Source organism: Gymnodraco acuticeps, unplaced genomic scaffold (assembly GCF_902827175.1).
Source record: "Gymnodraco acuticeps unplaced genomic scaffold, fGymAcu1.1, whole genome shotgun sequence".
Taxonomy (NCBI): Eukaryota; Metazoa; Chordata; class Actinopteri; order Perciformes; family Bathydraconidae; genus Gymnodraco; species Gymnodraco acuticeps.
The window spans coordinates 53,840-81,712 of NW_022992092.1; the positions used below are offsets into that span (position 1 = coordinate 53,840).

The 27,873-nt window shown below is 40.5% G+C and overlaps 1 protein-coding gene across 1 annotated transcript; it reads left to right on the top strand.

The window, feature by feature from the left end:
- The first annotated feature begins 15,858 nt into the window (after positions 1-15,858).
- LOC117537498 (nuclear receptor subfamily 5 group A member 2-like) lies at positions 15,859-24,489 on the top strand. Its single transcript, XM_034202734.1, has 7 exons — positions 15,859-15,960; positions 17,348-17,489; positions 18,214-18,558; positions 20,090-20,331; positions 21,701-21,820; positions 22,481-22,628; positions 24,236-24,489. The coding sequence occupies exons 1-7, from the start codon at positions 15,859-15,861 to the stop codon at positions 24,487-24,489; spliced, it is 1,353 nt and encodes a 450-aa protein (XP_034058625.1).
- Positions 24,490-27,873: the final 3,384 nt, after the last annotated feature.

A 27,873-nucleotide genomic window follows, 5' to 3' on the forward strand; every position in this document is an offset into this window, starting at 1 on the left:
GACTCTTGGAAACATCATATTTTCATTCAGATTAAATCTTTTTTTTACATTTTTATTTGAAAATCACCAACTGACATCAGAAAACAGAACACTTTTGAGCTTTTCTGGCTTATTTTGTTACCACATTTGCTGATTCTGGTAAAAAATATAGATCCAAATACATTTTCCCAGCTAATTGGAGGTTCTGAATTATCTAAATATCCCATCTTAGTTCAATAAATCTTACCAAGTGTCACGGCTGGAGAGCAGAGTACGTAGGACCCAAATGCAGAAGACAGTTGGGCCGTTTCTCAATCTCGAGGATACTGGCTTCCAAGCCAATATTTCAAAGATGCTACGTCATCAAGTGGTCCGTTCCAATGTCCAGCATACTTGGAATTCCACCGAGGCCGCGTCCTTGGTTTGGGGGAAATTTCGAGGCTGCACATGGGTAGACTTTGCGTCCTTAAAATCCCCACAATGCTTTGCGCACGGACCAATTTCAAAAACCCCTGCGGAGAATGGCTAAACCGACGCAGCACACATTTAAATGTAAGTATGTCGTGGCGTAGAACATGTGTTGGTAAATATGTTAATTTGTTACATTTGTTATCACCAAAAATGTGTTCCGTGAAAGTAAAGCAAGTTCATAATTAGATAGACATTGTGAGGTATTTATTTTCGGTACAGTTTATGTTGAAACCGTTAGAGAGAGTGGCACACTTGTTAGCCTGTTCCATTCTTCTTCGTTTTCCGAAGCCGTGGCTTGGAAGTATACTAGCTTCGTTTCTGAAGGAAGTGACTTGGAAGTACGCGACTACCAAGCCAGCATCCTCGAGATTGAGAAACGGCCTCAATGTCGAGGAAGGATGCTCCAGAGCCACTATTTCAAGCATACTACGTCATCGAGTCCCGCCGAAGGACTGTTCCAATGTTCAGCATACTTGGAATTCTACCGAGCCCGGCGTACTTCGTAGCGGGAAATTTCGAGGCTGCCCATGTGTATCCTCCGCAGTCTTAAAATCCCCACAATGCTTTGCGCACGGACCAATTTCCAAATCTTTGGCGGAAATCGCGCTCCATTTAAGGCGGGGCCTCGCATATGACGCACACCTGCACACCTGTTAGCCTGTTCCACAATTCTTCGTGTTCCGAGGCTAGGAAGGATTCTTACCTCGCTTCTGAAGCAAGTGACTTGGAAGACATGTCCTACCAAGGAAGCGTCCTCGACATTGAGAAACACCCAGTTTCTTTGAATCAAAGTCCGAGCACCAGGTGAATACAATCAGGTAATCAAGCAGGAGGGAAACAGAGACAGGAAGCAACAACAGACAGAGGTTGAACACTTTTCAAAATAAAACAGGAACACAAACAGATCGTGACACCAAGCTACACGTAATTTTCCTTTGTTCTATTGGCAGATTTTTGTACTTATCACAATCGAAAACAACTTGTTTTTATTACATATTAACTTGTTGTTGGAGCAGCATGTTGTCCTGGAAGCCAGAGGGTTCTATGTCTCACCTTTCTTTGAGACTCCTTCAGGCCCGGACTGGCCATCGGGAGGACCGGGAGGTTTCCCGATTTTTTTATGTATGTCGTGAACGCAACGCTGCGCAAATGTGGGTCTGACTCTGCCTCACAGAGGGTGACTGGCTGTCTACATGATGTGGCCTGCCGGCATGGCCACTTTCATACAGATCATACTAATGCCCGTCTCTGTGTGTCATTCAAGCTCGGGAGGGTGTGTGTTATGTGTGGCGCGAGCAGTGAGATAAAGCGCGCACACCGGTTACGTGTATTGTTGTTGTTGTTGTTAGCATCTGGTGCTAGCTAGCTGCGCTAACGGATATAAGGAGCTTTTTAAACAACAGGGTGGAGGAGAGTCCTCTGCTGTCAGACTGAGAGGCTGATAACCTCAGACCCCCCTATAGGATTTGAGGTCCACCACCACTTAAAATATGTTCACATAGGTTCCTAAATAGATTTGCAAATTGTTTTAAATAGTAACTCATGTCCATAGCCTATGTTTATTTTTGGGTAGTAGATTTAGAGGGCTATCACTATGGGCAGCAATGCTGTAAATATTGACAAATAAATCCAGCAAAATGGCACAAAAAACTGGTAGTGGCCTGGCTGGGTGTGTAATTCCCGGCCTGACGTATTGTCCCAGTCCGGCCCTGGGCTCCTTTAACATCTTCATCCAAAAATGGTAAATAAAAACAACCCTGACTGCATTCTGTAAAAAGATCTGCTACAGGAATGTAAAAAACGTGTGTATTGTATTTTTTCTGCACATGTGACTTGGCACAAAAGTAGAGGAGGATTTTACATTATCACAACTCTATATAAACATTCAGGGGAAAAGTGGTAAGACTAATTCTGTCTTATTGTCTTTGTTTCACATTGACAGTATGATTTTACATTTAGATTGTTTTTACAGGATCCGTTCCCAAAACCAAAAGCTAGACGTCTTTGGTCAAACTAAATGTACTACCTATAGCTATATATCTTTCAACTACACCCCCGCATAACTATGGGTGCTCTTATATTTCAGCATTAGGTGTTGTTACCTGAATGCTAAACACATTTTCTGCCCCCCTGGTGTAAAGCAGCCGTCTGCATGTCTGTGCCAGCTGGTGACAAATGTGTTTCAGACTCACCTGAGCAGCAGGTCACAGAAGGACAAGCGTCTCACACACACACACACACACACACACACACACACACACACATTAATGTAGCTGCAGACAGGTGTCAGCCATCTTTAGTGTTTATGACAGAGCTCTTTCCCTGTGCTGCTGATGTCGTCAGGACCCCGCTGTTATTAATGAATAATGTCTGGCAGCAGGAGCTTAGGTTTCGGTGCCAGCTCAGAATCTTTATAAAACAATAAACAAATCAGCGTTATAAGTCGGGGGAAAAACTCATATTACAGGCCACAACAGGGCCACAGGGCCTCCTGCAATGACAGACTGTAGACGAAGGCTGGCCACAAGCTTTATTCTCAAATATCAGGTTCATATAGTACAGCAGTGTTTGCTTCAGAAGGGGTTTCTTTATGAAAAAACCGCAATGTAAGTCTTTTGAATAAAAAAAGAGCTTTTCCTCCTGATGTCTGTTGAAGAGAAAATACATTTCAAGAAGAATCACAGCATCAGTTTTTTCAGCAAATGCATCTAGGGTTAGGGTTAGGGTTAGAATCTGTTTAGGTTAGAGAAGTTATAGTAATCAGGAAGGGTTTCAAATCACCCATGTCCAATATTATCAGCCTATTACATGGCATTCATTAGTTCATTTGTGGCGGAGAGGTCAAAATGCGCCCACCCACACGTTGCAAACGTTAAAGTAAGGCTTAACAAAAACCCAAAATGTGTTGTCCTCCATATCCCCTAAAATGTCTGAGCTTGTCTGTGTAAAGTTTGTCATTAGAGTGGTGTTATCACAGGGTCAGGGGCACCTTAAAACCAGTGATTTAAACATGACAACAATGTCATCAATTCTAAATCACCAATATCTGTTTAATATACAAATATCAATAATAATAATAGAGACACAAACATCAACATGGGTACTGGGTCAAATATAACAAAGTAAGAACAGATGGATGTGCAAACCAGATAGCTCACGTTAGAAAGATTTTGAATGCTAATGTAAAACGTTTGAAGCGCCATGAAGCCCCGGAGCCTGATTCTGCTCAGCCAGCAGCTGTGAGCCGGACCAGGCCAAATCCAACATCTCTCAATGAGGGAGGAACAGGAGAAGTACTGCCAGCAACTTTTCAGAGTGTTAAAGTTATTTTTTACAAGGGAACCCCAAGTTAAACAAAACATTAATCATAGCAGGATACTTGGATGCTGTTGAAAGCACGTACAGTGTATGGCTTAATCCATAAAAAGATATCTATCTGTACAAAGCATGGCACATTTGTATGTTTTTGCATCGAAAAAGAGATTAGAAAATGTAGAAAATGCGTAGATCTTGTTATGTGCATTTACATATCAAAATGTTACTCTCCATACAAATAATTTAGGCATTCTCCAGAAGAAAAACAGGACCCAGAGGCTACACAAACAGAGGAAGAAATGGTGAAAGTTGGATTACACTGAGCTCTCCCATCTAAATACACATGGTTCATATCTTCTCCTCTAAATCCCACTTAGGTGCTTCTCAAACAGTGCTTCAGTGCGGAAATCCCAAGTTTGATACAAAATGGACCTTGTCCTCCAGACAAACTCAGCTTCTTAGGGACATGTTGCAGTGGAAGCATGCGCATGCTGTTCCAGGCAAAGATATGAAATGAAATTTTACAGAAGCGAAGAAAGGGAGCATGCCACCCATCTGTCTAAGTGTTGGGGAAAATGGGGTTTAATGTGTGCTAAAATACATTAATACACAGTTATATTCATGTTTGTGTCACATACTGTCTTAACCAACCAGTACAGTTTGCTAATACGAACCAGTTAGAATGTTTTTCTTAGACGGTGACGGTGTGGCCCAGTCCAACATATCTTTAACACTAGATTGCTGTTAAATTTGGTATAACTGTTCAGAGGAAAATTCACAATACGTTTCAGCTCTTTGTCACTGTCTAGCAGGACGCCAACAATGTAGTATATGTAGCCATCTGCTATCCACCTGGTGAAGAAGGAACTGAAGGCACGTAAAACCATTAAATGCCAATCTACCATGTGTATAATTCGCTTATTTATTATTTATCTTGAATGCTGAAATCTAGGCTCTGATGTGAGTATTTTGTAATTAAGTCTTGTTTATTCTGTGTTATTTCCTCACCTGATCCAGCCCTTTTACTTTTACCTTTCACCCTACAGGGTAACTTGGAGAGGGTCAGGGTGTCAAACCATTGAAAACTCATCACTGGGGTCCCTCAGGGCTCCGTCCTGGGTCCCCTTCTTTTTACTCTATACAACGATTTACTTGGTCATTCCCTCTCACGGCTTCACAGCTATGCAGATGATGAAAGGACTCTTCCATCCATGACCTTTCTATCAACATCTGACCCCTTTGTAGACTGCAAGGAATCTGGGTGTGACCCTTGACAACCAACTCCAACAACCTGCGGATATACTCTTTATAGCATTAGTGAGATATGTTTCCTACTAAGCCAGAGGGCGACACAGGTTCTGGTCAAAGCTCTTGTCGTCTCACTTCTTGACGGCTGCACCTCCCTCCTGACTGATCTACCTTCAAATGTCATCTGACCACATGGCACTGATATTGGCGTACAGTGCTTTTAATAGATAAGATGCTTCCGACATCCAGGACAAGCTTGAACCAAACACTCCAGCATGTTCACTTTGTTTTGCTAATCTGCTTGCTACTCCCTATTTCACATCTTCTGAAACAGACTCAAAACACACCACTGCACCTTTTCTTTTATTGCATTTATTGTAGGTTAGTTTGGAATAAAGTTTCCCCAAAATAAAATAAAATGAAATGTAAAAGGTGCTATTTCCCTGCTAGCTTTGAGCTGGATTTTTTATGAAGAGTGACTGCTGCTTTTGCTTAGACACATAACAAATCCCCTAATTCTGTAAAAACATGTTTTTTCATTTGCTAATTAAAAGTTATGTGTGTGTGTGTGTGTGTGTGTGTGTGTGTGTGTGTGTGTGTGTGTGTGTGCGTGTGTGTGCGTGTGTGTGTGTGTGTGTGTGTGTGGGTGTGTTTGTGTGTATGTGGGTGTATGTGTGTGTTTGTTTGTTTGTGTGTGTGTGTGTGGCTGTGGGTGTGCGTGCGTGTGTATATATGTGTGTGTGTGTGTATGTGTGTGTGCGTGCGTGTGTGTATATATGTGTGTGTGTGTAAAAACTTTTTTTTTCATTGGCATGCCACACTATACATGTCCTTTAAAAGTGTATATAAAATGTGGGACTCAACTGTTTCCTCAGAAAACAAAAGAGGCCCTTTACACAGTACATTGTTTTCAGTGACTGTGCATGGGCTGAAGCAACACGCTGAGGTTCCTGCTGCCTTTGCTCATGGATTACAGAAACAAACCAAGGGATCTGGAGAGTAACCCAGGCATGCAGATGAAAAGATGTGCTCGCTCTAAACAGGTGGGACTATTTATTGTTTAATGAAAAGATGATTGCTTTGGGTTCTTTATTTCTGCTACCTCAAGTCATATGTGACAGAATCCTCAAGTCAAATCAAAAGTTTCTACTTGGAGTCACATTTAGTGGCAATAACTGCAGCTATAGGGAACTGATAGATATTAAAAAGCCATGATTAAATATCAGAATACTACCATGTTTGTTGCCATGGCATATTTTCTGCTGGTCAACCAGATGGAGGGGAGTCTTCACCTTTGTCTAAAGCCACTGCCAGTGAAAAAAAGAAGCTTGGATAAACTTTGCGCAGGAACCCTGAGCAGCCTGGCTACCTCAGATCCTGCCAGAATGCCTGCAGTCACCCTGAGCTTCTGGATCAAGCAAAGCTGCCCCAGATCCCTGCAGATGCTCTGACCGCCTGTGAACCGCATCCAGATGCTCAAGATCTCGCTTTCCTGTCAGGATCCACACTGGAAGGACCAACAGTTCAAACATCTACTGCTGCTCGTCACTATTCCCAGCGCTGGAAAGTAATTAAGTACATTTACTCAAGTACTGTACTTAAAGGTCCCCTATCACAGTAGTTCTCAAATGGGGGTACGCGGACCCCTAGGGGTATGTTGGAGTACTGCAAGGGGTACGTGAGATTTATTTTATGTTAATGAAAAACATAATTAATGCATTTAAACAAACTACTAATAGTAGATTAACTACTTTATTCTAAAGTTTACAGTAATTCTGGATAATAAAATGGGAAAAATAAACGGGGTGCTCTCTTTTCCTCTCCCTCTCCTGACAGCCCGTCAGTCTCGTGCAGCTCGCTGAACCTGTAATGAGTCACCCGACAGTAAAGAATAAATATATTTATAACTAGTTTAGCTAGTTCCAGAGTAGATAAACTAGCTAAGTGTGTTAGGTCTAACTCTTAGTGTATTTTGCTCCACTCAACGGTCCGTCACAGCGGGGGAGCTGTGATCATGCAGAGCTGGGTGTTGTCCGTCAGCAGCAGCTGATCTGCTCTCTGATCTCTCTCGCGTCCGGTTATACTTCACTCGCGTCTATGTCCAAATCTATCAAATCTAGATAGTTCTAGTTAATTATATGACTGCCTGCTTTTCAAAAGGACCTAAACAATAAGCAAAGTATAGCCTAGCATTATGCATATGTTTATATGAGGGATCAAAATCCCATGCTCATAAAATGCTCATATATTTGTTTCTCTTCATTCCCCACGCCCCAAAATAAATGAATATACAAATATACCAATTTTAGGAAAAGTAACGAAGTTTGAGCAGTGTGGGTTTTATATAAACAGAGTTACACATATTTCAAAACGCGAAGTGTAGTAACTGCAGTTTGCCTCCCTGTCAGAATGACAAAGATCCTCAGTGAAGCTCAAGCCATGTTTCACTACATTGTTAGTACAACTTATTAAAAAGATCAGTTCAATGCAACTAATGTCGTCTTAGTGTTATTGCATGATGTTAAAATTGGTTTGCCATGCATTTAGTGATGGATTGTAAACATTTGAAATGTAGCATTTAAGTTTTTCTCAGTTACAATGTTGTTGTTTTAATGAATCTGATGGTGCAGCGCTGTACTGTACCTCTTTATATAGGCATCTTTTCCTTAACAAATTGTTTTTGCGCTGATCAGGGGGTACATGGCTGAATGAGTTTGAGAACCACTGTTCTATCATACTGTTTTTCATCAATATATCACAGGTCTCAGATATATACAGAGCCTGTCTCTGATTGGCTGAAACACCAATCAGATCATTGCAGCATTACCCATAATCCCCTCTGTTTCAGCCCTGTTTCCAAAGTGCTGATTCTCTGTCTGTTACTTTAGATGAAGATAAGGAGCCCCTCCCCACGCCCCTCTGAGAGACATTTGGTTACAAAGAACTCAATGGTGCTCTAGGAGGAGAGTCAGGTGATAAGGTGGAGGGGGGGTACCTTGGTTGCTGATTGGCTAATGGTTACACAAGACAAAACATCGTTATGACATCATCAAGTGGCCAAAATCTGATCAGCTCATTTTCAGACAGGTTTTTATAAAAATGGATCAAAAAGAGAGAGAATCTTTGTTCCTGAAACTTTCAGAGTCTCTTTCCACAGAGTGGACACATGTTGATGAAGAAGAGACATGAAGAAGAGGGGACACATGTTGATGTAGAAGAGACATGAAGAAGAGGGGACACATATTGATGTAGAAGAGACATGAAGAAGAGGGGACACATGTTGATGTAGAAGAGACATGAAGAAGAGGGGACACATGTTGATGTAGAAGAGACATGGAGAATAGGGGACACATGTTGATGTAGAAGAAACATGAAGAAGAGGGGACACATGTTGATGTAGAAGAGACATGAAGAAGAGGGGACACATGTTGATGTAGAAGAGACATGAAGAAGAGGGGACACATGTTGATGTATAAGAGACATGAAGAAGAGGGGACACATGTTGATGTAGAAGAGACATGAAGAAGAGGGGACACATGTTGATGTAGAAGAGACATGAAGAAGAGGGGACACATGTTGATGTAGAAGAGACATGAAGAAGAGGGGATTGATGTAAAGCGTCTTTGAGCATTAGGAAAAGCGCTATAAAAATCCCATGTATTATTATTGTTATTATTAAGTATAAAATGTATGTATTTGCACTTACATATTTTCACATTAAGGTACTTTATCCTTTTACTCTACTATATTGTGTGAGCAAATATGGGCATGCTAGCTCCACATGGGGGTCACATCCCAACCTCTAACTGTGGCGCGACATATGTTTGTGTTTGGTATTGTTGTCTGTAGCCTAAAGGCAAAGTAAACACCTCTTAAAGTGGTTCAGGTGTTCAGTGAAGCTGTTGGGACAAATTTGAGTTGCAGCACCGCTAAGCACCGCCTCTTGTCTGTCAATCAAATCAGTGTGCTTTGCTCAACATCTCATTGGTGTTCATTTGGTCTAGAGAGCTACTTCCATTTATCACGTGATCATTGCAGAACGTACAATAAAGGAAGATCAAGAAAAGCTCCGTTTTTATTGAATTCATGTCGCAGTTATTTTGACAAATGATTACAGAAAAATAGCAGTAATACATTTCTTTACTGTTTCATAATCAGTGAATATATTGAACTCCTGAGGTTATCTATTTATGGATGGAGTCCATCCATAAATTCTTATGTCAACAATGGTGTATTCTATATTGTGTATTCAAGAAAAGATCACATTCAGTAAAAATATGCAATCACCTCTAACATACTGAGAAGGATCACATCGTTCTGTGGCTATAGTTTCACTTTGAACAGCTGCTTGGTTAGCAGGAGTAGACAGGAAAACCTGATGTCGCTGCAGGAAGTGAGAGCATTGCAATGTTTAGAATAATTGGGACAGAAAGGTATAAGTATTCAATAAGTCAGAATATAGATCATATTCTAATTAGGAAAGTGATGAATGTAATTAAACGTCCTTAAAGCTGCTAAAGTAAAGCGTATGTCTCAGATGTGAGGGGACTAACATACTTTCATAATTTCTCTATGTGCCACAAAAATCCAAATTATGTTAAAGTTCAAATGTGTGTGTGTGTGTGTGTGTGTGTGTGTGTGTGTGTGTGTGTGTGTGTGTGTGTGTGTGTGTGTGTGTGTGTGTGTGTGTGTGTGTGTGTGTGTGTGTGTGTGTGTGTGTGTGTGTGTGTGTGTGAGGACAACATACAGCAAGAGCAAATATGAAAATAGGACAAAAATGGTCTCGAGTGAACTTTAAATTACTATGTCATCTATCAAATAAAGATCTTAAAATGTTTAAAACTACAACACATACAATGACAGCTTTACTCGCATTTATATATAATATATCAGTGTCTCCAAATAAAATTCCAACTGTTGAGTTGTTTAATACAACAGCTCCCTCTTCTGGTGTCATAAAAATACTGCACTAAAACGTCCTGGTTTCTATTCCTCAGTCAGCGACATGACCCCCTGTTGCCATGACATTACATTCATATATCCCAGAGGATGCTGCGTCTGTTTCTGCTGCAGCTGTTGTTCTCCAGGGTCCTTCCTGTGATGCACACTCTCCAATAAACTACAGCTCAACACCAGAGATCATGAAGGTTGGTTAGAAGTGGTGGTGGCAGGAATGCAAACATGAATACAAAATAGTGAAAACAAATACGAACACATAATTGATATCGTATGTGAGTAGTTTGGAGAGATGCCAATTGGCCGTGGCAAGTTGCCTTTGAGCAAGGACCCCAAAACAGGGGGGGGGGGAAGGAGATCTATAAACCAAGAATAGGTAAGGTGAGCTCTCTTTCAGTCCCTGTACCCCCTTTATCAGCAAGATGACCACCACCATGTATTTACCTTTCTTATGGATCTAGGTGTTGCTGGTGTCACTTGCAGTGTTCACTTCAGACACTAAGCCTATTTCAAACGGTTATTTCTGAGTAACCGAATATTTATTAACACATGCACAAGAACATAATACAAATAGGAATAGTCAACAAGTAGACCACATCGTGACATAACATAGTGTGGTATGTCGTAAGAGGAAACAATCAGTGCTTGAATTGGAATGAAAAAGGTGCCAGTACTCTAAAATCAGCAACTTTTTCAAGTCAATTTTATATATACAGCCCACAAACAAGAATTTGGCTACTATAATGCTGGTGGGTTTGTCTCTTTACTACTGTATATTTTAGAAAGGTTCACTGTACTTAACATTTTTTATGATAGGCAGCGGATATGGCTAAAGCTCAGTAAGGTCAATATTAACTGAAAATATAGCAATCAAAGTCTAGATCTTCTGCTGAAGACACATGAAGCAGAGACCTTTCAGGTGAGAGCCCCTCTGGTGGTGTTCAACATTAATGACAAGGAAACAAAGCTCTGGTCAGAAGCATTTTTTATAAAAAGCTTTAACAAAATTAAGTATTTCTGTACATTTTGAATGCAATCTAACTTTCCAACTCAGAAAACGAAAAACGAAAAAGTGCCAAAAGTCTTCTCACATGGCTGAGCTGCTTTGCAATATACTTCACCACTGAAGAATACAAATATGTATAAAGTAAACTATGATGCAATCTAACTTTCCAACTCAGAAAAATGATAAAGAGCATGAACAAAGAACATGTAAAAACAAATGCAAAATTTGCACAATCTAAAATGAGAAACTGTAACTGCAAGTAACAAAGTCTGAGCCATGGTAAAGAGTTACATTGAACACCAAGCTGATCAGATAACTCCCTGGTTGGTCTGAAGTCCTTCTATCTCCAGGATCTGTACAAATCGGCACATTATGCCAAAAGTCTTCTCACTGGGTGAGCTGCTTTGCAATATACTTCACATTGTTAGAAAAGGCTCCAGAAGGCCTTGGGGACATCAGTATCAGGGGCTGGAGCTGGACAGGCTCTTTCATCAGCACTTCTCCTTCCCTTTGCCAGCCAGGACCTCACATACTGTTCCGGATTGAACTGTCCTAGTGATGGTCCATTACATTTAATGAAAACCAGGCTGGACAGTCGGCTGACAGAGAGAGCATTCCTCTTTGCAGTAAGGATATCGTTCATGCAGCTGAATGCCCGCTCACACTCACTAGTGGAGACAGCGATGGTTCGGACTGCTTTCAGTAGAGGCTCCATGGCAGCAGGTGTACGGGATGCCCTGGTTTCCTTGTATTCGTGAAAGCCCTGAACAGTCTCTCTTCTGTCCACTTTCAGCACTTCGCACAAACGTAGCACCTCTATGTCCCCATACTGTACGTCTAACTCCTCTTCAGGCCAACTTCCAGGATGGATAACTTTCATGTCCTGGATTAGCTGATTGTCCCGGGCCTCCCGGCCATGTAATGGGATTTCTCTTGTGCTGACATGAGAGAAGGTTGTGGAAGTCATTCTGTGTCTCAGATTCTCTACCATACTGCGGAAAAACTGACCTGCATGAATCTGTACAAGCCTGCCATTCTCACGCAGGGCAACACCCTTGAAGGACTTCTCAGCTAGAGCTGTATGAACTGTAGTCATGTGTGGGCCAGGCATGGTGACCATGGATTCAAAAACTCGTATTTCTCGAGTTAAGAGCCTATCTGCTGTAGGCAGTGTCATCTCTCTTTTTTGGAGTTGCCGAGAGAGGTCACTGAGCTCTGTGAGCGCATCGTACATCAGTCCCAGATTGCTGACAAACGTTGCAGATGTGAGCACATCATCCAGGCCCTTGTACTTTGCTCTGTCTCTGGAATCCCTGCTCGTGTCGTTTGCAGCATTTGTGAAGTGATCATGAAGCACTCGGTAGTTTTCCCAGACTGCTCTGACGCTCCTTTCACTTGAAGCCACCCAGCGGATGGACAAAACACGCCCTATCACCAGGAGACGCTGTCTGACTGCTTGCGCACACTGCGCTAACTGCCTCTGATTTTTGGGGGAGGCATGGAACAAGGAATAGAGTTTGTCAAAAAAGATCTGGAAATGATTGAGCCCTGAGACCTCCTTGACCACATCCCCAACTGCCAGCTCTAGACGATGATTGGAGCAGTGCCACACAAACAGGCTTGGGAATTTACTACACAACTGGGTAGCAACGCCTGTTCTCTTCCCTAGCATGACTGAAGCCCCATCACATGCAAAAGAAACGAAACACTGACCTAAAAAGTCCTCGTTAAAATCTCTTCCAAGACACTCCATTAACGCCTTTGTGATGTCATCAGCCGTTGTTCCATCCAACTCGATCAGCTCCCAAAAAAACGTTTCGGGCTCAGCATCAGCTAATGCTGAGCGTAGACACACAACAAGCACCGTTTTACCACTAATAGTGGTAGATTCATCGACCAAAACACCGAGTTTTCTTTGGTTTTCTGTAATGTCTTTTGCCAGTTTTTTCTTCAGCTCATGAGCTATGTGGTCGATGATTTCGCCACAGGTTTTATTGGAGTGCAAAACCCTGCCCACGTTCAGCCCATTCAGTTTCTGTACATTCAAATCAATTGGCATGTCTGTGAATGGCCGGCTATGTTTGCCAATTGTATATGCCGTTCGAAAAACTCTGATAGTGGTGTCTAATTCAGATTTATGCATAGACTGCACTTGATGTTGAATAGTTTCACGTGAAGCAGATGTAAGGATGTCAGCAGCTTTTACATGGGCTTGTGATTCTTTATGTTCTTTGATTTTTTTTCTCAGGCTAGCTTGTTGTTTGCCCTTGTCAACACCGAAATGAGACACTGCACACTCACCCCATTCAGTTGACAGTTTCAGTCCTTGTCCAGTGTGTATTCCCAAAGATTTGACATCTCTGCATATCCGACATCCTAGCTTCTTATCTTTAAAAAGGAGCCATGCATTGGTCTTGCAAAAATATTGCACGTGGTCCGTTGTCCAGCAGTCAGGTGCATCGCTTTGCCCGGTGTTGGTGGTGGCAGTTGCGCCAGCAGCAGCTAACTTTAGAGGCTCTGGAGGAGGCGGCGGAGCTAGTGCTAATGCTAATGCACTAGAACTTGGAGCAGGAGGATCAACCAAAGAAAGCTCCCCATCAGACACAATTTCCAACACAGGCACAGCATTCTCTGTATTTGAAGTTTCTTCCGGCGACAACCGCTGTCTTTTTGCACTTTTATTAATCCACGCTAACATTTTAGAAATGCTAATTTGTGACGTGACTTGCTTTCCTTCTCTCGGGGGCGTGCCTGCTCTGTTCTATCACTCTACATAGCCACCCACTGGGTGGGAGTTGCACTGCATAAACACAACACACGTGCATCTAGGTATGTAAATTGTAAAGCATTAAAACATGGTTTTACTAACAGTTTTCAGTATGTTGTTACTTCGGCATTATTATTATTATTATTATTTTGAAACGTGTATTACTATTAAATCACGGTCAAATAGGTTAATTTTGACATAGTCGTTTCCACCACAGTATTTACATGGAGAAGATAAGCCCCGCCCCCTCTCCAGCACGTTCTGTTTGAATGACAGGAGTAAACAGCTGACAGCCGCTGTGAAACTCCAGCGGTTAGAGCGATGAGAATGTCCGTTCGGCACCTCATGACGCATCTACTGAGTACCGGGCGGCTGTATATATATATATGGATGTATAATAAGAACGGCGGGAGAGTGTTGAGTACTGGCACGGTGCATGAGTACCGGAGTACCGCCAGCATGCCGGTACTGAGCAAGAAGTGCCGGTACTCCATGGGTCAGAACCAGAAGTGCCGGTACTGCGTACCGGTGAGTACCGGCCCAATTCCAGCACTGGTATTATGTCAACAGATTTCACATAACTGTATTAGGTTAGTTGAAAGCAATAATATTAACTTTAAATACAAAATATTAGGTTCAACTTAAAGGTGGGGTAGGTAATTTTGGAGAAACCAGCTGGAGTGCGCTAGAATTTGAAAATACACAGCAGGAAAAAATCTGCCACTTCCTCACAGAGCCCCTCCTCCAACACACAGGAACGCGCACATGACCAATGAGGGCACGAGATCAGTTTGTGCCCAGATGGAAGGCTGACAGGCAGGTAGGCCGTCCAGTTACTTTAGCCGGGCCGGCTCAGATGATTGGTCGTGCTTTTCACAGTAGCCTACTACGGCTTCCACAGATGACATTTCTTTATGGATTTTTTGTCAAAGCACTTAAGATATTCATTGCTATCGGGATGTTATTATTATTCAAATATTTGTATTTATTTTCCACATAGCCTATAACAAACAGCAGCACTCAGCATTCAAAAATACAGCACACACAGAAAGTATACAAAATATCAATTGACATCTAGAGGAGATACAAAATATGTATATAGAAAGTAAACGTACACATAAATTATGAAATGAAAAACTACATGGTTAAATAACCAAAAGTAAAAATGAAAATACAAATGAATAAAAAACAATGTGGGGGGGGGGGCTACGTTGGCTACGTTATTTCAATGTTAGAGAATTCGTTCTCAAAGTAGGACAGAAATGGTTGCCAGACCTTATAGTACTTTGCGATAGAGCCCCGGGTAGTGTGCTTTAGCTGCTCAGGTTTCAGATGGGACATTACTTCCTCTACCCAACGCTTGTGAGACGGCGGTGGGTAGAGGATGCCTGCTATCGGGATGTTAAGAGCATTCCATGGAATATAACAACAAGTGTATCTCAGCCGGTTTCTCAAACTTACCTACCCCACCTTTAATATCATTGTTTTCAAGTAACCTAATGTGTAATCTGTTGAAATAATACATTTAATTAAAGTCAACGCTTCAGTGTAGGAACCTGGGAAACATGTGGTTTTGACACTGGTGGTTTTGGTGATGGATGGAGACTGAAGATCTGGAGGTGAAACAGGATGAGAGTTGCTACAACAATATCGCCTAAAACGACAGCTAACAGCAGCAGAGAGGAGATTACGTTTGGCAGCAAACACATGATTGGCTCAGAGATTGTGGCCAAATCTAGTAAACAATAGAGAATAAATGAAGCATAAAGATGGTCCCTCTGATTGAACTTCATCCTGTCCCTCCTCTCAAAGGAGGAGGCTGATCACCGCTCTAACAGCATTATGTCTTTACTAAACTCTGACTGAGAGTCACAGCAGGTGACTTAACGAGCACAAAGAAGACGTTCAAATATATTTTTATATGCAACAATTCGATTTCCATCCAGCTTGTTTTTTTATCGTAACGGAAGACAAGTCCATTTAATTTCCTGGATTATTAGGACATGATTTAAAATGTATTTGTGATGTATTGATTTCAGAACTAACCTTCTTGTATTCTAGCCTGTTCATGTTGTTATGATGTTGTTGTTGATGATGTTGTTGTGTTGTTTTCAGGATGGAGAGCAGGCAGGCGCTGTGTTTGATTGAGCTGTGTCCGGTGTGTGGAGATCAAGTCTCGGGTTACCACTACGGGCTGCTCACCTGTGAGAGCTGCAAGGTACTTTTATCATTTCATTTCAAAACTGCTTGTATAATCTGTATATCTGTTTTTGATGTCCTCTTTTAAAGTTTAGTCTAACTTATGCTGTATATTTTGTATCGAGTACTCTTTAGGTATTGTTATATCTTTCTATTGTTTAGTTGTTTATGTTTATTTCATTTGATTGTATGTGCAATGCCTTGTTTAAATGCTTCTGTAACAAAACAACAAATTAGGGATAAATTAAATCAATATAAACTAATACTTTTAAAATGTATAATTTGTTTTTAGGATGACTTTACAACATCCGTCCATGAACAGCCTCTTTCAAAGAATTTGGCATTTTAAAAGATGTCCACATTTGGGTTGAATAAAGTTTATATCTGTTTATCTATCTTGGCTAACTCTGACTCATGTGCGCTGTCCCTGCTAAATAAACTCATACTCAGAAGTACTCAGATCTTGTACTTCAGTAAAAGTAGAAGTACTCAGATCTTGTACTTGAGTAAAAGTAGAAGTACTCAGATCTTGTACTTCAGTAAAAGTAGAAGTACTCAGATCTTGTACTTCAGTAGAAGTACTCAGAACTTGTAATTGAGTAAAAGTAGAAGTACTCAGATATTGTACTTGAGTAAAAGTAGAAGTACTCAGAACGTGTACTTGAGTAAAAGTAGAAGTACTCAGATCTTGTACTTGAGTGAAAGTAGAAGTACTCAGATCTTGTGCTTCAGTAAAAGTAGAAGTACTCAGATATTGTACTTCAGTAGAAGTACTCAGATCTTGTACTTGAGTAAAAGTAGAAGTACTCAGATCTTGTACTTGAGTAAAAGTAGAAGTACTCAGATCTTGTACTTGAGTTAAAGAAGAAATACTCAGATCTTGTACTTTAGTCAAAGTAGAAGTACTCAGATCTTGTACTTGAGTAAAAGTAGAAGTACTCAGGTCTTGTACTTGAGTAAAAGTAGAAGTACTCAGATCTTGTACTTGAGTAAAAGTAGAAGTACTCAGATCTTGTACTTGAGTAAAAGTAGAAATACCAGAGTGTAGGAATACTCTGTTACAGTAAAAATCCTGCATTCAAAATGTTCCTCAAGTGAAAGTAGAAAAGTATTCTCATCAAAATATAGTGAGAGTAGCGACAGTAAAAGTAGTCGTTGTGCAGATTGGTCCATTTCAGAATAATATATATGATATGTTTTATAATGATTGATCATGAAAGTGTTCTCAAAGCTGGTGAAGGTGCAGCTAGTTTGAATGACTTTGTATACTGCAGGGTAGCTTGTGGATTTACTCCAGGTGGAACTAAAGTCTGATTTAACACTTGATTCTACTTAGAATATATGGAACATGCTTTCTTCAGTGGACCTCTCCTCCTCCTCTTCCTCTTCCTCTTCCTCACTCTCAGGGCTTTTTCAAACGGACGGTTCAGAACAACAAGCAGTACGTGTGTGCGGAGCAGCAGGAGTGCACCATCGACCGCGGTCAGAGGAAACGCTGTCCGTCCTGCAGGTTCCTCAAGTGTCTCCATGTGGGCATGAGACTGGAAGGTGAGGAGCGGCTATGGAGACACAGTGATATAAAGAAAGACATAATCATTACTGTGTGTATTAAACAAAAATGGAGAATTTTCTTTTGGCTCAGATTTGATTTCTGCTTTTTTAAATTGTAGTATGTGCTCATGTGTTTCACTGTTGGTGTATACAGTAGGCTACTGCCTGACTTAATGAAAGGCAGGTTTTCCTATGAATACAATCAAAATATCTTGGTTTCTTCTTTTGTAAGGTCACGTTGTTCTGTTGTCTTACATAATACACTCTTGAATGTATTTGCATTGCATTTGATATCCAAAAGTAACGGAGAGTAATCAGATTGCTTTAATTTTTTGATACTCAGATTAGGTTACAGATACAAAATCTTCCCTGGTAACTGAATGCATCTTAAAGTAACCCTCCCAATCTTATATAAAGTATTAATATGGAAGAGGATTAGGGCCACACGAGTTGGGATCATGTGACCAAAAGTTTCAAATAAATGTAGAGTTAATTCAATAAAACATTCTGAAAATAAAGAAAAACCATCTGAAAGGAAATACTTTATTTTTATTGAATTCTGCAATTCAGAACTCAATGTCTGTTTTCACTTATGACCAAAAGTAAAACAAGCTAAATTCAGATTTTCAGAATTAAAAACAACACAGATTTTTTTTTATGACAATTTTTTAAGTGATAAATTAGCACTGTGTGTTCTCAATAAATCCACTGTTCTCCGCAGCTGTTCGAGCCGACAGGAAGCGAGGAGGCAGAAACAAGTTCGGCCCGATGTACAAACGAGATCGGGCCCTAAAGCAGCAGAGAGATGCTCTGATTCAAGATGGAGGATTCAGACTGGACAGCGGCTCCTCCACCCACCACAGGAACTTGACCTTTACCACTGGCTTCCACCCTCTTCCCATGATTCCCAACACCTCGCTCCCCACAGCACAGCCTCCACACCTGTGTTCACTCCTGCCATCCACCCAGTACCAGAGCACCTCCTTCTCAAACTGGAAATCCCAGCACTCCAACAACGGCTCACCAGGACCCAGAGATGGCAAAAGTACACACATCCTTTACTCAAGTAGAAGTACAGATACTCGTGTTTAAAAATATTCTGGTGAAAGTAGAAGTACTGACTAAACTTCTTTACTCAAGTCAAAGTAAAGAGGCTTTGAAATGTACTTCAGTAAAAAGTACCCATAGCTAGCAGCTGCTTTAAAGAGTACCTGACCTCCCTTTATATTAATAGAACAATAATGTCATTGTTAGCTAATGAATGTTTCCATGCTGAACAACGGCAACATGACAACGTTTCCATTGGTCCCTCTTCTTTAGAGAAGACCAGGAAATGATGGATACACGGATCGTGTTCAAATCAATAGGCACGCAATGACTCTAAATAATAATGATCACGCATCAAACACACATTCAGACTAAAGGAACCAGCTGTTTGGGAAATGAGAGAAGTAGAAAGTACAGGTATTTGAGTTCAACATGTAAGAAGTAGAAAGTACAGGTATTTGAGTTCAACATGTGAGAAGTAGATAGTACAGGTATTTGAGTTCAACATGTAAGAAGTAGAAAGTACAGGTATTTGAGTTCAACATGTAAGAAGTAGAAAGTAAAGGTATTTGTGTTCAACATGTAGGAAGTAGAAAGTACAGGTATTTGAGTTCAACATGTAAGAAGTAGAAAGTAAAGGTATTTGTGTTCAACATGTAGGAAGTAGAAAGTACAGGTATTTGTGTTCAACATGTATGAAGTAGAAAGTAAAGGTATTTGTGTTCAACATGTAGGAAGTAGAAAGTACAGGTATTTGTGTTCAACATGTATGAAGTAGAAAGTTCAGGTATTTGTGTTCAACATGTAAGAAGTAGAAAGTACAGGTATTTGGGTTCAACATGTATGAAGTAGAAAGTACAGGTATTTGGGTTCAACATGTAAGAAGTAGAAAGTACAGGTATTTGGGTTCAACATGTACGAAGTAGAAAGTTCAGGTATTTGAGTTCAACATGTAAGAAGTAGAAAGTACAGGTATTTGAGTTCAACATGTAAGAAGTAGAAAGTACAGGTATTTGGGTTCAACATGTAAGAAGTAGAAAGTACAGGTATTTGGGTTCAACATGTAAGAAGTAGAAAGTACAGGTATTTGTGTTCAACATGTAAGAAGTAGAAAGTACAGGTATTTGGGTTCAACATGTAAGAAGTAGAAAGTACAGGTATTTGGGTTCAACATGTAAGAAGTAGAAAGTACAGGTATTTGTGTTCAACATGTAAGAAGTAGAAAGTACAGGTATTTGTGTTCAACATGTGAGAAGTAGAAAGTACAGGTATTTGGGTTCAACATGTAAGAAGTAGAAAGTACAGGTATTTGTGTTCAACATGTGAGAAGTAGAAAGTACAGGTATTTGAGTTCAACATGTAAGAAGTAGAAAGTACAGGTATTTGGGTTCAACATGTAAGAAGTAGAAAGTACAGGTATTTGTGTTCAAAATGTAAGAAGTCAAAGTAAAAAGTGGTCAGAAAAATAAGTAGTGGAGTAAAGTACTGATACCAGAAGAATGTACTTAAGTACAGTAACGAAGTATTTGTACTCCACTACTTCCCACCAGGCCCTTCTTCTAGGATCCACTCCTTCTCTCCACCAGCTCCCAGCATGCCTCAGCTGGTGATGGAGTTCCTGCGCTGTGATCCAGATGAGCTCCAGCTGCAGAGTAAGATCTCTGCTCGGATCCTGCAGGAGGAGGAGAACGGGACCCCAAACACCTTCAGCCTGATGTGTGTCATGGCCGACCAGACGCTGTTCTCCATCGTGGAGTGGGCTCGCACGTCCATCTTCTTCAAACAGCTGAAGGTAAGACATATATCAAAGTCAAAGTCAACTTTATTGTCAATCTTTCAGTCTATGGTACAGCCAGACAGATCGAAATACTGTTTCCGAACACAAAAACTAAAATATATAAAAATATGTATGCAAATATGTACAGTACAGTCAAAAGTTTGGACCACCTTCTCATTCAATGGATTTTGTTTATTTTTTATTTAGTTTTACTTTGTAGATTAATACTGAAGACATCAAAACTATGAAAGAACCAACACATTCTCACTCCCAACTCGTCACATATTGACGATCGGTCAGGGCCCCTTCACGTCACCCTATTACGCACTGGGTACCCCTCGAGCGTCAGTTGTCAACGGGCAGGGCGTCCCATAGCAACGTGGTCTCACCAAAATACGTGAAATGAACACGACTCCTTAACACAGCATTACGTGGTGGGGACATTTCTGCAACGTCCCGCAGTGAGCTTAATGTTGTTTTCTACTCTATAAAACGTTTTTAAAATCTACTTTATTATGGAGGTTATTCCCTATCTTTATTCAAGTGCGTGTTCTTTCAATTTGAGAGCATAATTTTTTTTTAAAGAATATTTTTATTGCAGAAATGTATTGTACCAACCGCATTGGTATAACAAAGCAATCATATTTTCCATTTTCAGTAACAACAAAGCAGCGGATTCAGAACATACTAGTACAATTAGGCAGTTGGCGGTTTTAAAACACATCCATGGGCGAGATAACAAGAAATGCAATATTTTGAGCATAATTGATTGATTTCACGTTCATATTTTGTATTTCTTAACCTTGTCCTTGCGCTTAGATTTGCTCTGCTTCTGCTCAAACTGTACGCTTGCACTCAGATATATTGCTGCTTACAGATTTCCTGTTTTCCAGTTTAAAACCTTCTCCTCGCACTCAGGCTGCTTCTGTGCGCTGTACTTGTCAAATGTCCGCTCTCAGATTTCAGTGCGTAATAGGGTGACGTGAAGGGGCCCTGACCGATCGCCAATATGTGACGAGTTGGGAGAGAGAATGTGTTGCAACGAACATATATGGAATTATCTAGTTAACAAAAAAGTGTTAAAAAATCCAGAGTATGAACAAAACATTGACTTCAAGACAAGGGATCCCAGAAGTGGTAAAATGCTGACTCGTATAGGTTTAAGACTCATTCCTGCACCACCCTGCAAAGCAATGGCAATCCCTTTGGATATCAATGTATAATGGAAAAACAGTGGAAAAAGTAAATGAATAAAGTTTGACTTCCTCTTCATCTTTGGCCTCAGTGTTAGAATGCTAACATGCATGACAGTTGTATAAGTTGGATGTAGCTCAGATAAGATGAGAGGATGTTGTTGATAAGGTGATTTTCTCCGTGCTCCCAGGTGGATGACCAGATGAAGCTGCTGCACAGCTGCTGGAGCGATCTGCTGCTGCTGGACACCGTCTGCAGGAACGTGCTGCAGGGCCGAGAGAACAGCCTGCTGCTGGTCACCGGACAGGAGGTCCTTCTGCCTCTCTCTGTATTATATCATTTATTAACAATGAAAAGACGTTTCACAAACCAAAAGGAGCGAGCAATTTCCACACAGCACGGGGACCAAGTGGGGTGTTCATTTTTAGTTCTAATGTTTTACGCTTATTATGATATTATATTTACGCAGATGTGATAGCATCCACATTGTTTGGAGAGAGGGTGATACAATTCTCCCATTTACTTCAGAGGGTCTTCTTGTATTCCTTCCTGCTTCCAAAACCCATTGCAAAGTTTCTGTTTTATAATACTTATTATGTCAACTCATTGTTAGGACTAGATACTAATCTTACTTTATTTTACAGGTCTCATAATGTTTTATGGTAATAAAAACCTTAACAATGTCCACAATCTTTTAAAATGACCAGTATATTGGAAAGAAAATAGCCATCGTGTAACTGCACATTCTCTGTGAACACTGCTGTTATTTTTTCTGCACTTATTTAGAGATGATAACTGACTTATGCTGAGTTTTGTCAAAAAGAAAACACTGCAAATATTTGGTGGGCTGACATGAGATTTTGAGAGTGATTGTGTACATTTTAGGGATGCAAAACATAACCCTTACACACAAGCTGCAGTGCAGAGGGATTCTGTCTGTCCTGATGTCAGTTCGTGTCTCGTTGTTCAGATGGAGCTCTCCTACGTTGCCTCTCATGCCGGTCTCACCCTGGCCAGTCTGGTCCAGAGAGGACAGGATCTGGTGGAGAAGCTGCTCATCCTGAAGGTGGACCGTCAAGAGTTCGCCTGCATCAAGTTCCTCGTCCTCTTCAACCCAGGTTGGTGACAACAGATTCAAAGGTATTTATGGGGTCTTTAGTCCATAATCTGGATCAAAGGGTTGTTTTTAAGTCTCTAAATTAATCACATGTTCATTAAGGGTCTAAAATGTATTATCACTTTTGAAACGCCAAGGGTGCAAATTTGCTTCTTGCACAATTGATTTACTTATTTTAACAACGAAAAGCTTCTCTGTAATAACTCAAGTGTTCTTTATGTGATTTCAGGTAAACTTACTAAGTACAAGACCTACGTTTTATTTTAACATGATTTTACTTTACTTGAGTATTTCCTTTTTATGCTGCTGTGTACTTCTACTCCACTTAATTTTACAGGCAATATTGTACTCTTTAGTCCACTCAAACACAGGATATGCTTATATTATATAATGCTGCTTATCATGTATTATACAAAAGTCTCTAATCAATGAATAAAACACGAAATCTGTCTTAAAGGGGACCTATCATGCAAAATGCACTTTGTGATGTCTTTTATACATAAAGATGTATCCCTGGTGTGTCTCTAAATCTCTAAAAACGGGGAACAACGGAGCTGATCCAGATTTGCGTCCGATATGACGTCATATCTGAAATGTGGACCCACGGCCCAATCAGAAACGTTGCTATCAGAAACAATGCCCGACTGTTCTGGACGTAATATGGTCGGTGTTTACATTAGCATCGCTAACACTCAGAGCTAACCTGTACTGGAGAGCATGTGTGTGAAGAAGCAGGAAGTAAAAAAGAACTCACCTTGTGGTATAACCGGCAAGTGAGAAAGCCTTTGAGCTCCAAACTGTTTCAGAGAGAATCCTTGATAATCCATGATATGGCGTTTCATCACGGCAGCATTTAGTTTAGACAGTAGCTGCCGGGTCCCGCATTAGCTCAGACCCCTCCTTTTTTTATCAAATTGTTTTTTAAAGCTTTATACCCCAAAATCAGCACTTTTGAAACAGGAAGTTAAACAGAGGGATATGAGGCATGGCTAGAATGGGTGATCTGTTTGGTATTTTGAGCAAAACACTTCATAGACATGTTTTTAATATAATTTTATATATCTAAGACCTAGATAGGTGATAGGTGACCTTTAAAATCCACAAACTTCAAGATTTAAATGTTTTTACCTGTATTTGTAAACTATTAAAAGAAGAAAATCATTTAATATTCCACAATAATATAATACTTTCAAAACAGCCATGGTGCATAAAGGGTACTTTTACTTTTGATATTTACATTTAGCTGGAAAAACTTCTACTTAATTCAAATGTTGAATTCAGGACTTTCACGTGAAGTATTTTCAGAACTAAGTATTTCTACTTTTACTAAAGTAAAGGATCTTCTGCCACCCGTTATATAGTCCTCCACTCCATGTTACTGTAAATGTGTATTTCCACATGTACATTTCAGAAATATTTTGGATTGTTTATTTCTAGTGTTTTAATTTCTCGTATACATTGCCTTGTCTTTTTATGCTGCTGCTGCTGCAACGCAAAGAATTCCCAAATTGGGATCAACAAAGTACTTCTTATCTTAATCTTATGATACTAACATGTTTGACAGCTTTTCGTTCATTCACTGCTCATTCTTTCTCTGTTGCCGGGCAGATGTGAAACAGCTGGAGGACCCTCAGTTTGTTGAGAGTGTGCACGAGCAGGCTGAATCCTCCCTGCTGGAGTACACACTGAGCACCTCCTCTCACCTGATTGGACGCTTCGCTCACCTGCTGCTCTGTCTGTCTGAGATCCGCTCGCTGAGCACCCTGGCCGAAGACTACTTGTACTGCAAACACCTGAGTGGGGGGGGGCCCTGCAACAACCTGCTCATCGAGATGCTGCACGCCAAGCGCAGCTGTGCATGAATCAGAATCCCTTTATTCGTCCCACTGAGGGCATTTATACAGCTATGAGCCAAATACAGCCTAATGTTAAAGGTCTCCTATCATACTGTGTTTCATCACTATATCACAGGTCTCAGATATATACAGAACATGTCTCTGATTGGCTGAAACACCAAACAGATCATTGCAGCATTACCCATAATCCCCTCTGTTTCAGCCCTGTTTCCAAAGTGCTGATTCTCTGTCTGTTACTTTAGATGAAGATAAGGAGCCCCTCCCCACGCCCCTCTGAGAGAGATTTAGTTACAAAGAACACAATGGAGCTCTAGGAGGAGATTCAGGTGATAAGGGGGGGGGGGGGGGTTACCTTGGTTGCTGATTGGCTAATGGTTACACAAGACAACACATCGTTATGACATCATAAAGTGGCCAAAATCTGATCAGCTCATTTTCAGACAGGTTTTTATAGAAATGGATCAAAAAGAGAGAGAATCTTTGTTCCTGAAACTTTCAGAGTCTCTTTCCACAGAGGGGACACATGTTGATGTAGGAGAGACATGAAGAAGAGGGGACACATGTTGATGTAGAAGAGACATGAAGAAGAGGGGACATATGTTGATGTAGAAGAGACATGAAGAAGAGGGGACACATGTTGATGAAGAAGAGACAAGAAGAAGAGAGGACACATGTTGATGTAGAAGAGACATGAAGAAGAGGGGACACATGTTGATGTAGAAGAGACATGAAGAAGAGGGGACAAATGTTGATGTAGAAGAGACATGAAGAAGAGGGGACACATGTTGATGTAGAAGAGACATGAAGAAGAGGGGACACATGTTGATGTAGAAGAGACATGAAGAAGAGGGGACACATGTTGATGTCGAAGAGACATGAAGAAGAGGGGACAAATGTTGATGTAGAAGAGACATGAAGAAGAGGGGACACATGTTGATGTAGAAGAGACATGAAGAAGAGGGGACACATGTTGATGTAGAAGAGACATGAAGAAGAGGGGACACATGTTGATGTAGAAGAGACATGAAGAAGAGGGGACACATGTTGATGTAGAAGAGACGTGAAGAAAAGGGGACACATGTTGATGTAGAAGAGACATGAAGAAGAGGGGACACATGTTGATGTAGAAGAGACGTGAAGAAAAGGGGACACATGTTGATGTAGAAGAGACATGAAGAAGAGGGGACACATGTTGATGTAGAAGAGACATGAAGAAGAGGGGACAAATGTTGATGTAGAAGAGACATGAAGAAGAGGGGACACATGTTGATGTAGAAGAGACGTGAAGAAAAGGGGACACATGTTGATGTAGAAGAGACATGAAGAAGAGGGGACACATGTTGATGTAGAAGAGACATGAAGAAGAGGGGACACATGTTGATGTAGAAGAGACGTGAAGAAGAGGGGACACATGTTGATGTAGAAGATACACGAAGAAGAGGGGACACATGTTGATGTAGAAGAGACATGAAGAAGAGGGGACACATGTTGATGTAGAAGAGACATGAAGAAGAGGGGACACATGTTGATGTAGAAGAGACATGAAGAAGAGGGGACACATGTTGATGAAGAGACGTGAAGAAGAGGGGACACATGTTGATGTAGAAGATACACGAAGAAGAGGGGACACATGTTGATGTAGAAGAGACGTGAAGAAGAGGGGACACATGTTGATGTAGAAGAGACATGAAGAAGAGGGGACACATGTTGATGTAGAAGAGACATGAAGAAGAGGGGACACATGTTGATGTAGAAGAGACATGAAGAAGTGTTATTTGCATAATAGGTGACCTTTAATATTAACTACGAAGCACGCATAACATTTTTATATTAAAGATAAAACATTTGAAAGAAAAATTACACAATTTACAAAATACACATCCTGTAACAGATCTGAGGATTTAGCAGCCAGGTATATATTGTAAAGTTATTAACGGCACATTTGTTATTATTGCATATTGCACATAATTGGTGAAGTCTCAAAGCTCTGTCTGCACACGGAGGCATTTTACTGAGATTATTTCAAATACAAGGATATGATTTTGATACTATAATGATGCAATAAAACAATATTGTAAATGAGACTTGTATTCAAATAAACTACAAAGGAACTTAAAAGTGAGTGTGGTTTTCCTTAATTTCCAGATCACCATGAAAGGTTTCTTGGTGAGAGTTAAGGCTACCAGAAGTAACGCACTGCTTGTTTAGTGCAGATCCATTGTTGATTTGTGTATATTCAAACCAAGTGAAGCGGAAAATAACATGTAGCAGCCAAAGAAGGAAGATGATAGGCAATACAAAGAATTGGTCTCCAGCCATTGCCGTACTTCTGCAAAAGGTGTGAGAATAAATTAGGATTTAGTTATGGAAAGTGTGTTTGAGGTGTGTGATCTTACAACTCAGTCTCACGGCATTTCGTGTTATAGTCACGAAATTCATTTAATCTATTGATTCGTGTTCACCAACACAATTTTCGAAAGCAATGTATTTCTATTGGTAGTATGTCCGGTCGGGTCTTGGAAGACCAGAAGCTGTGTGGTTCATAAAAACATTTTCTTACTCAATATCTAACCCTATCCCTTTTAATTTAAATTGTATAATGTTGGAGTTTTTTTGCCGTCCGCGAGGAAAATAAATGGCTCAGAGCCTCAGAGTACTGACATCTGTATTTTTTGTCATCTTTTTTCCTTCTAATTTGTTGTTATTTACATTGCTTTTAAAATCGTTCTGTGTGACACGAAAAAAATGGCAAAATCGTGTTGGTGAACACGAATCAATACATTTTTTTACTATAACACGAAATGCCGTGAGACTGAGTTATCTTAACATGGATATCTGGTCTATGTGCGGAAATTGATTAGATAAATCGGGATTGTTCCACAAGGGAGGAAAATGTAGTTTTGCCAGTGTAAAAATATTTAAAACAAGGCAACATTACAATTCATTTGTATAAAGTTGCGTTTCTGATCCCCACTGCGGTGAATATAAAGATTATAATTCCGGCTTTATACATTAATTAAACAGTGCCATCTGTTTTGCCTAACCCTTCATTGTAATATGATGCTTGTATTGATTAGTAAAGCTAGTTCCAGTATCGTAGGGGTTCTGGTGGTTAAAGTGAAGGTTGAAGAGGTGCTGAAGTGGACAGACGCAGCAGGAAAACGTTAGTCATGATTTCACATCCCCAACATAAGGTATTGGAACATGAAGGAAGTGTATGACGAGGTTCAGGTCAGAGCCCATTAAACCTGTGTTATCAGTCTCTGAGATCCACCGATTACACCTTCATCCACCTGTTTTTCCCACTCTGCTTTAATAAAAAGCTTAATCAACATAATGCTCCCATCTTGTTTTGGAGGCGCACTATCTGATCTCGTCCACCTGACTGGA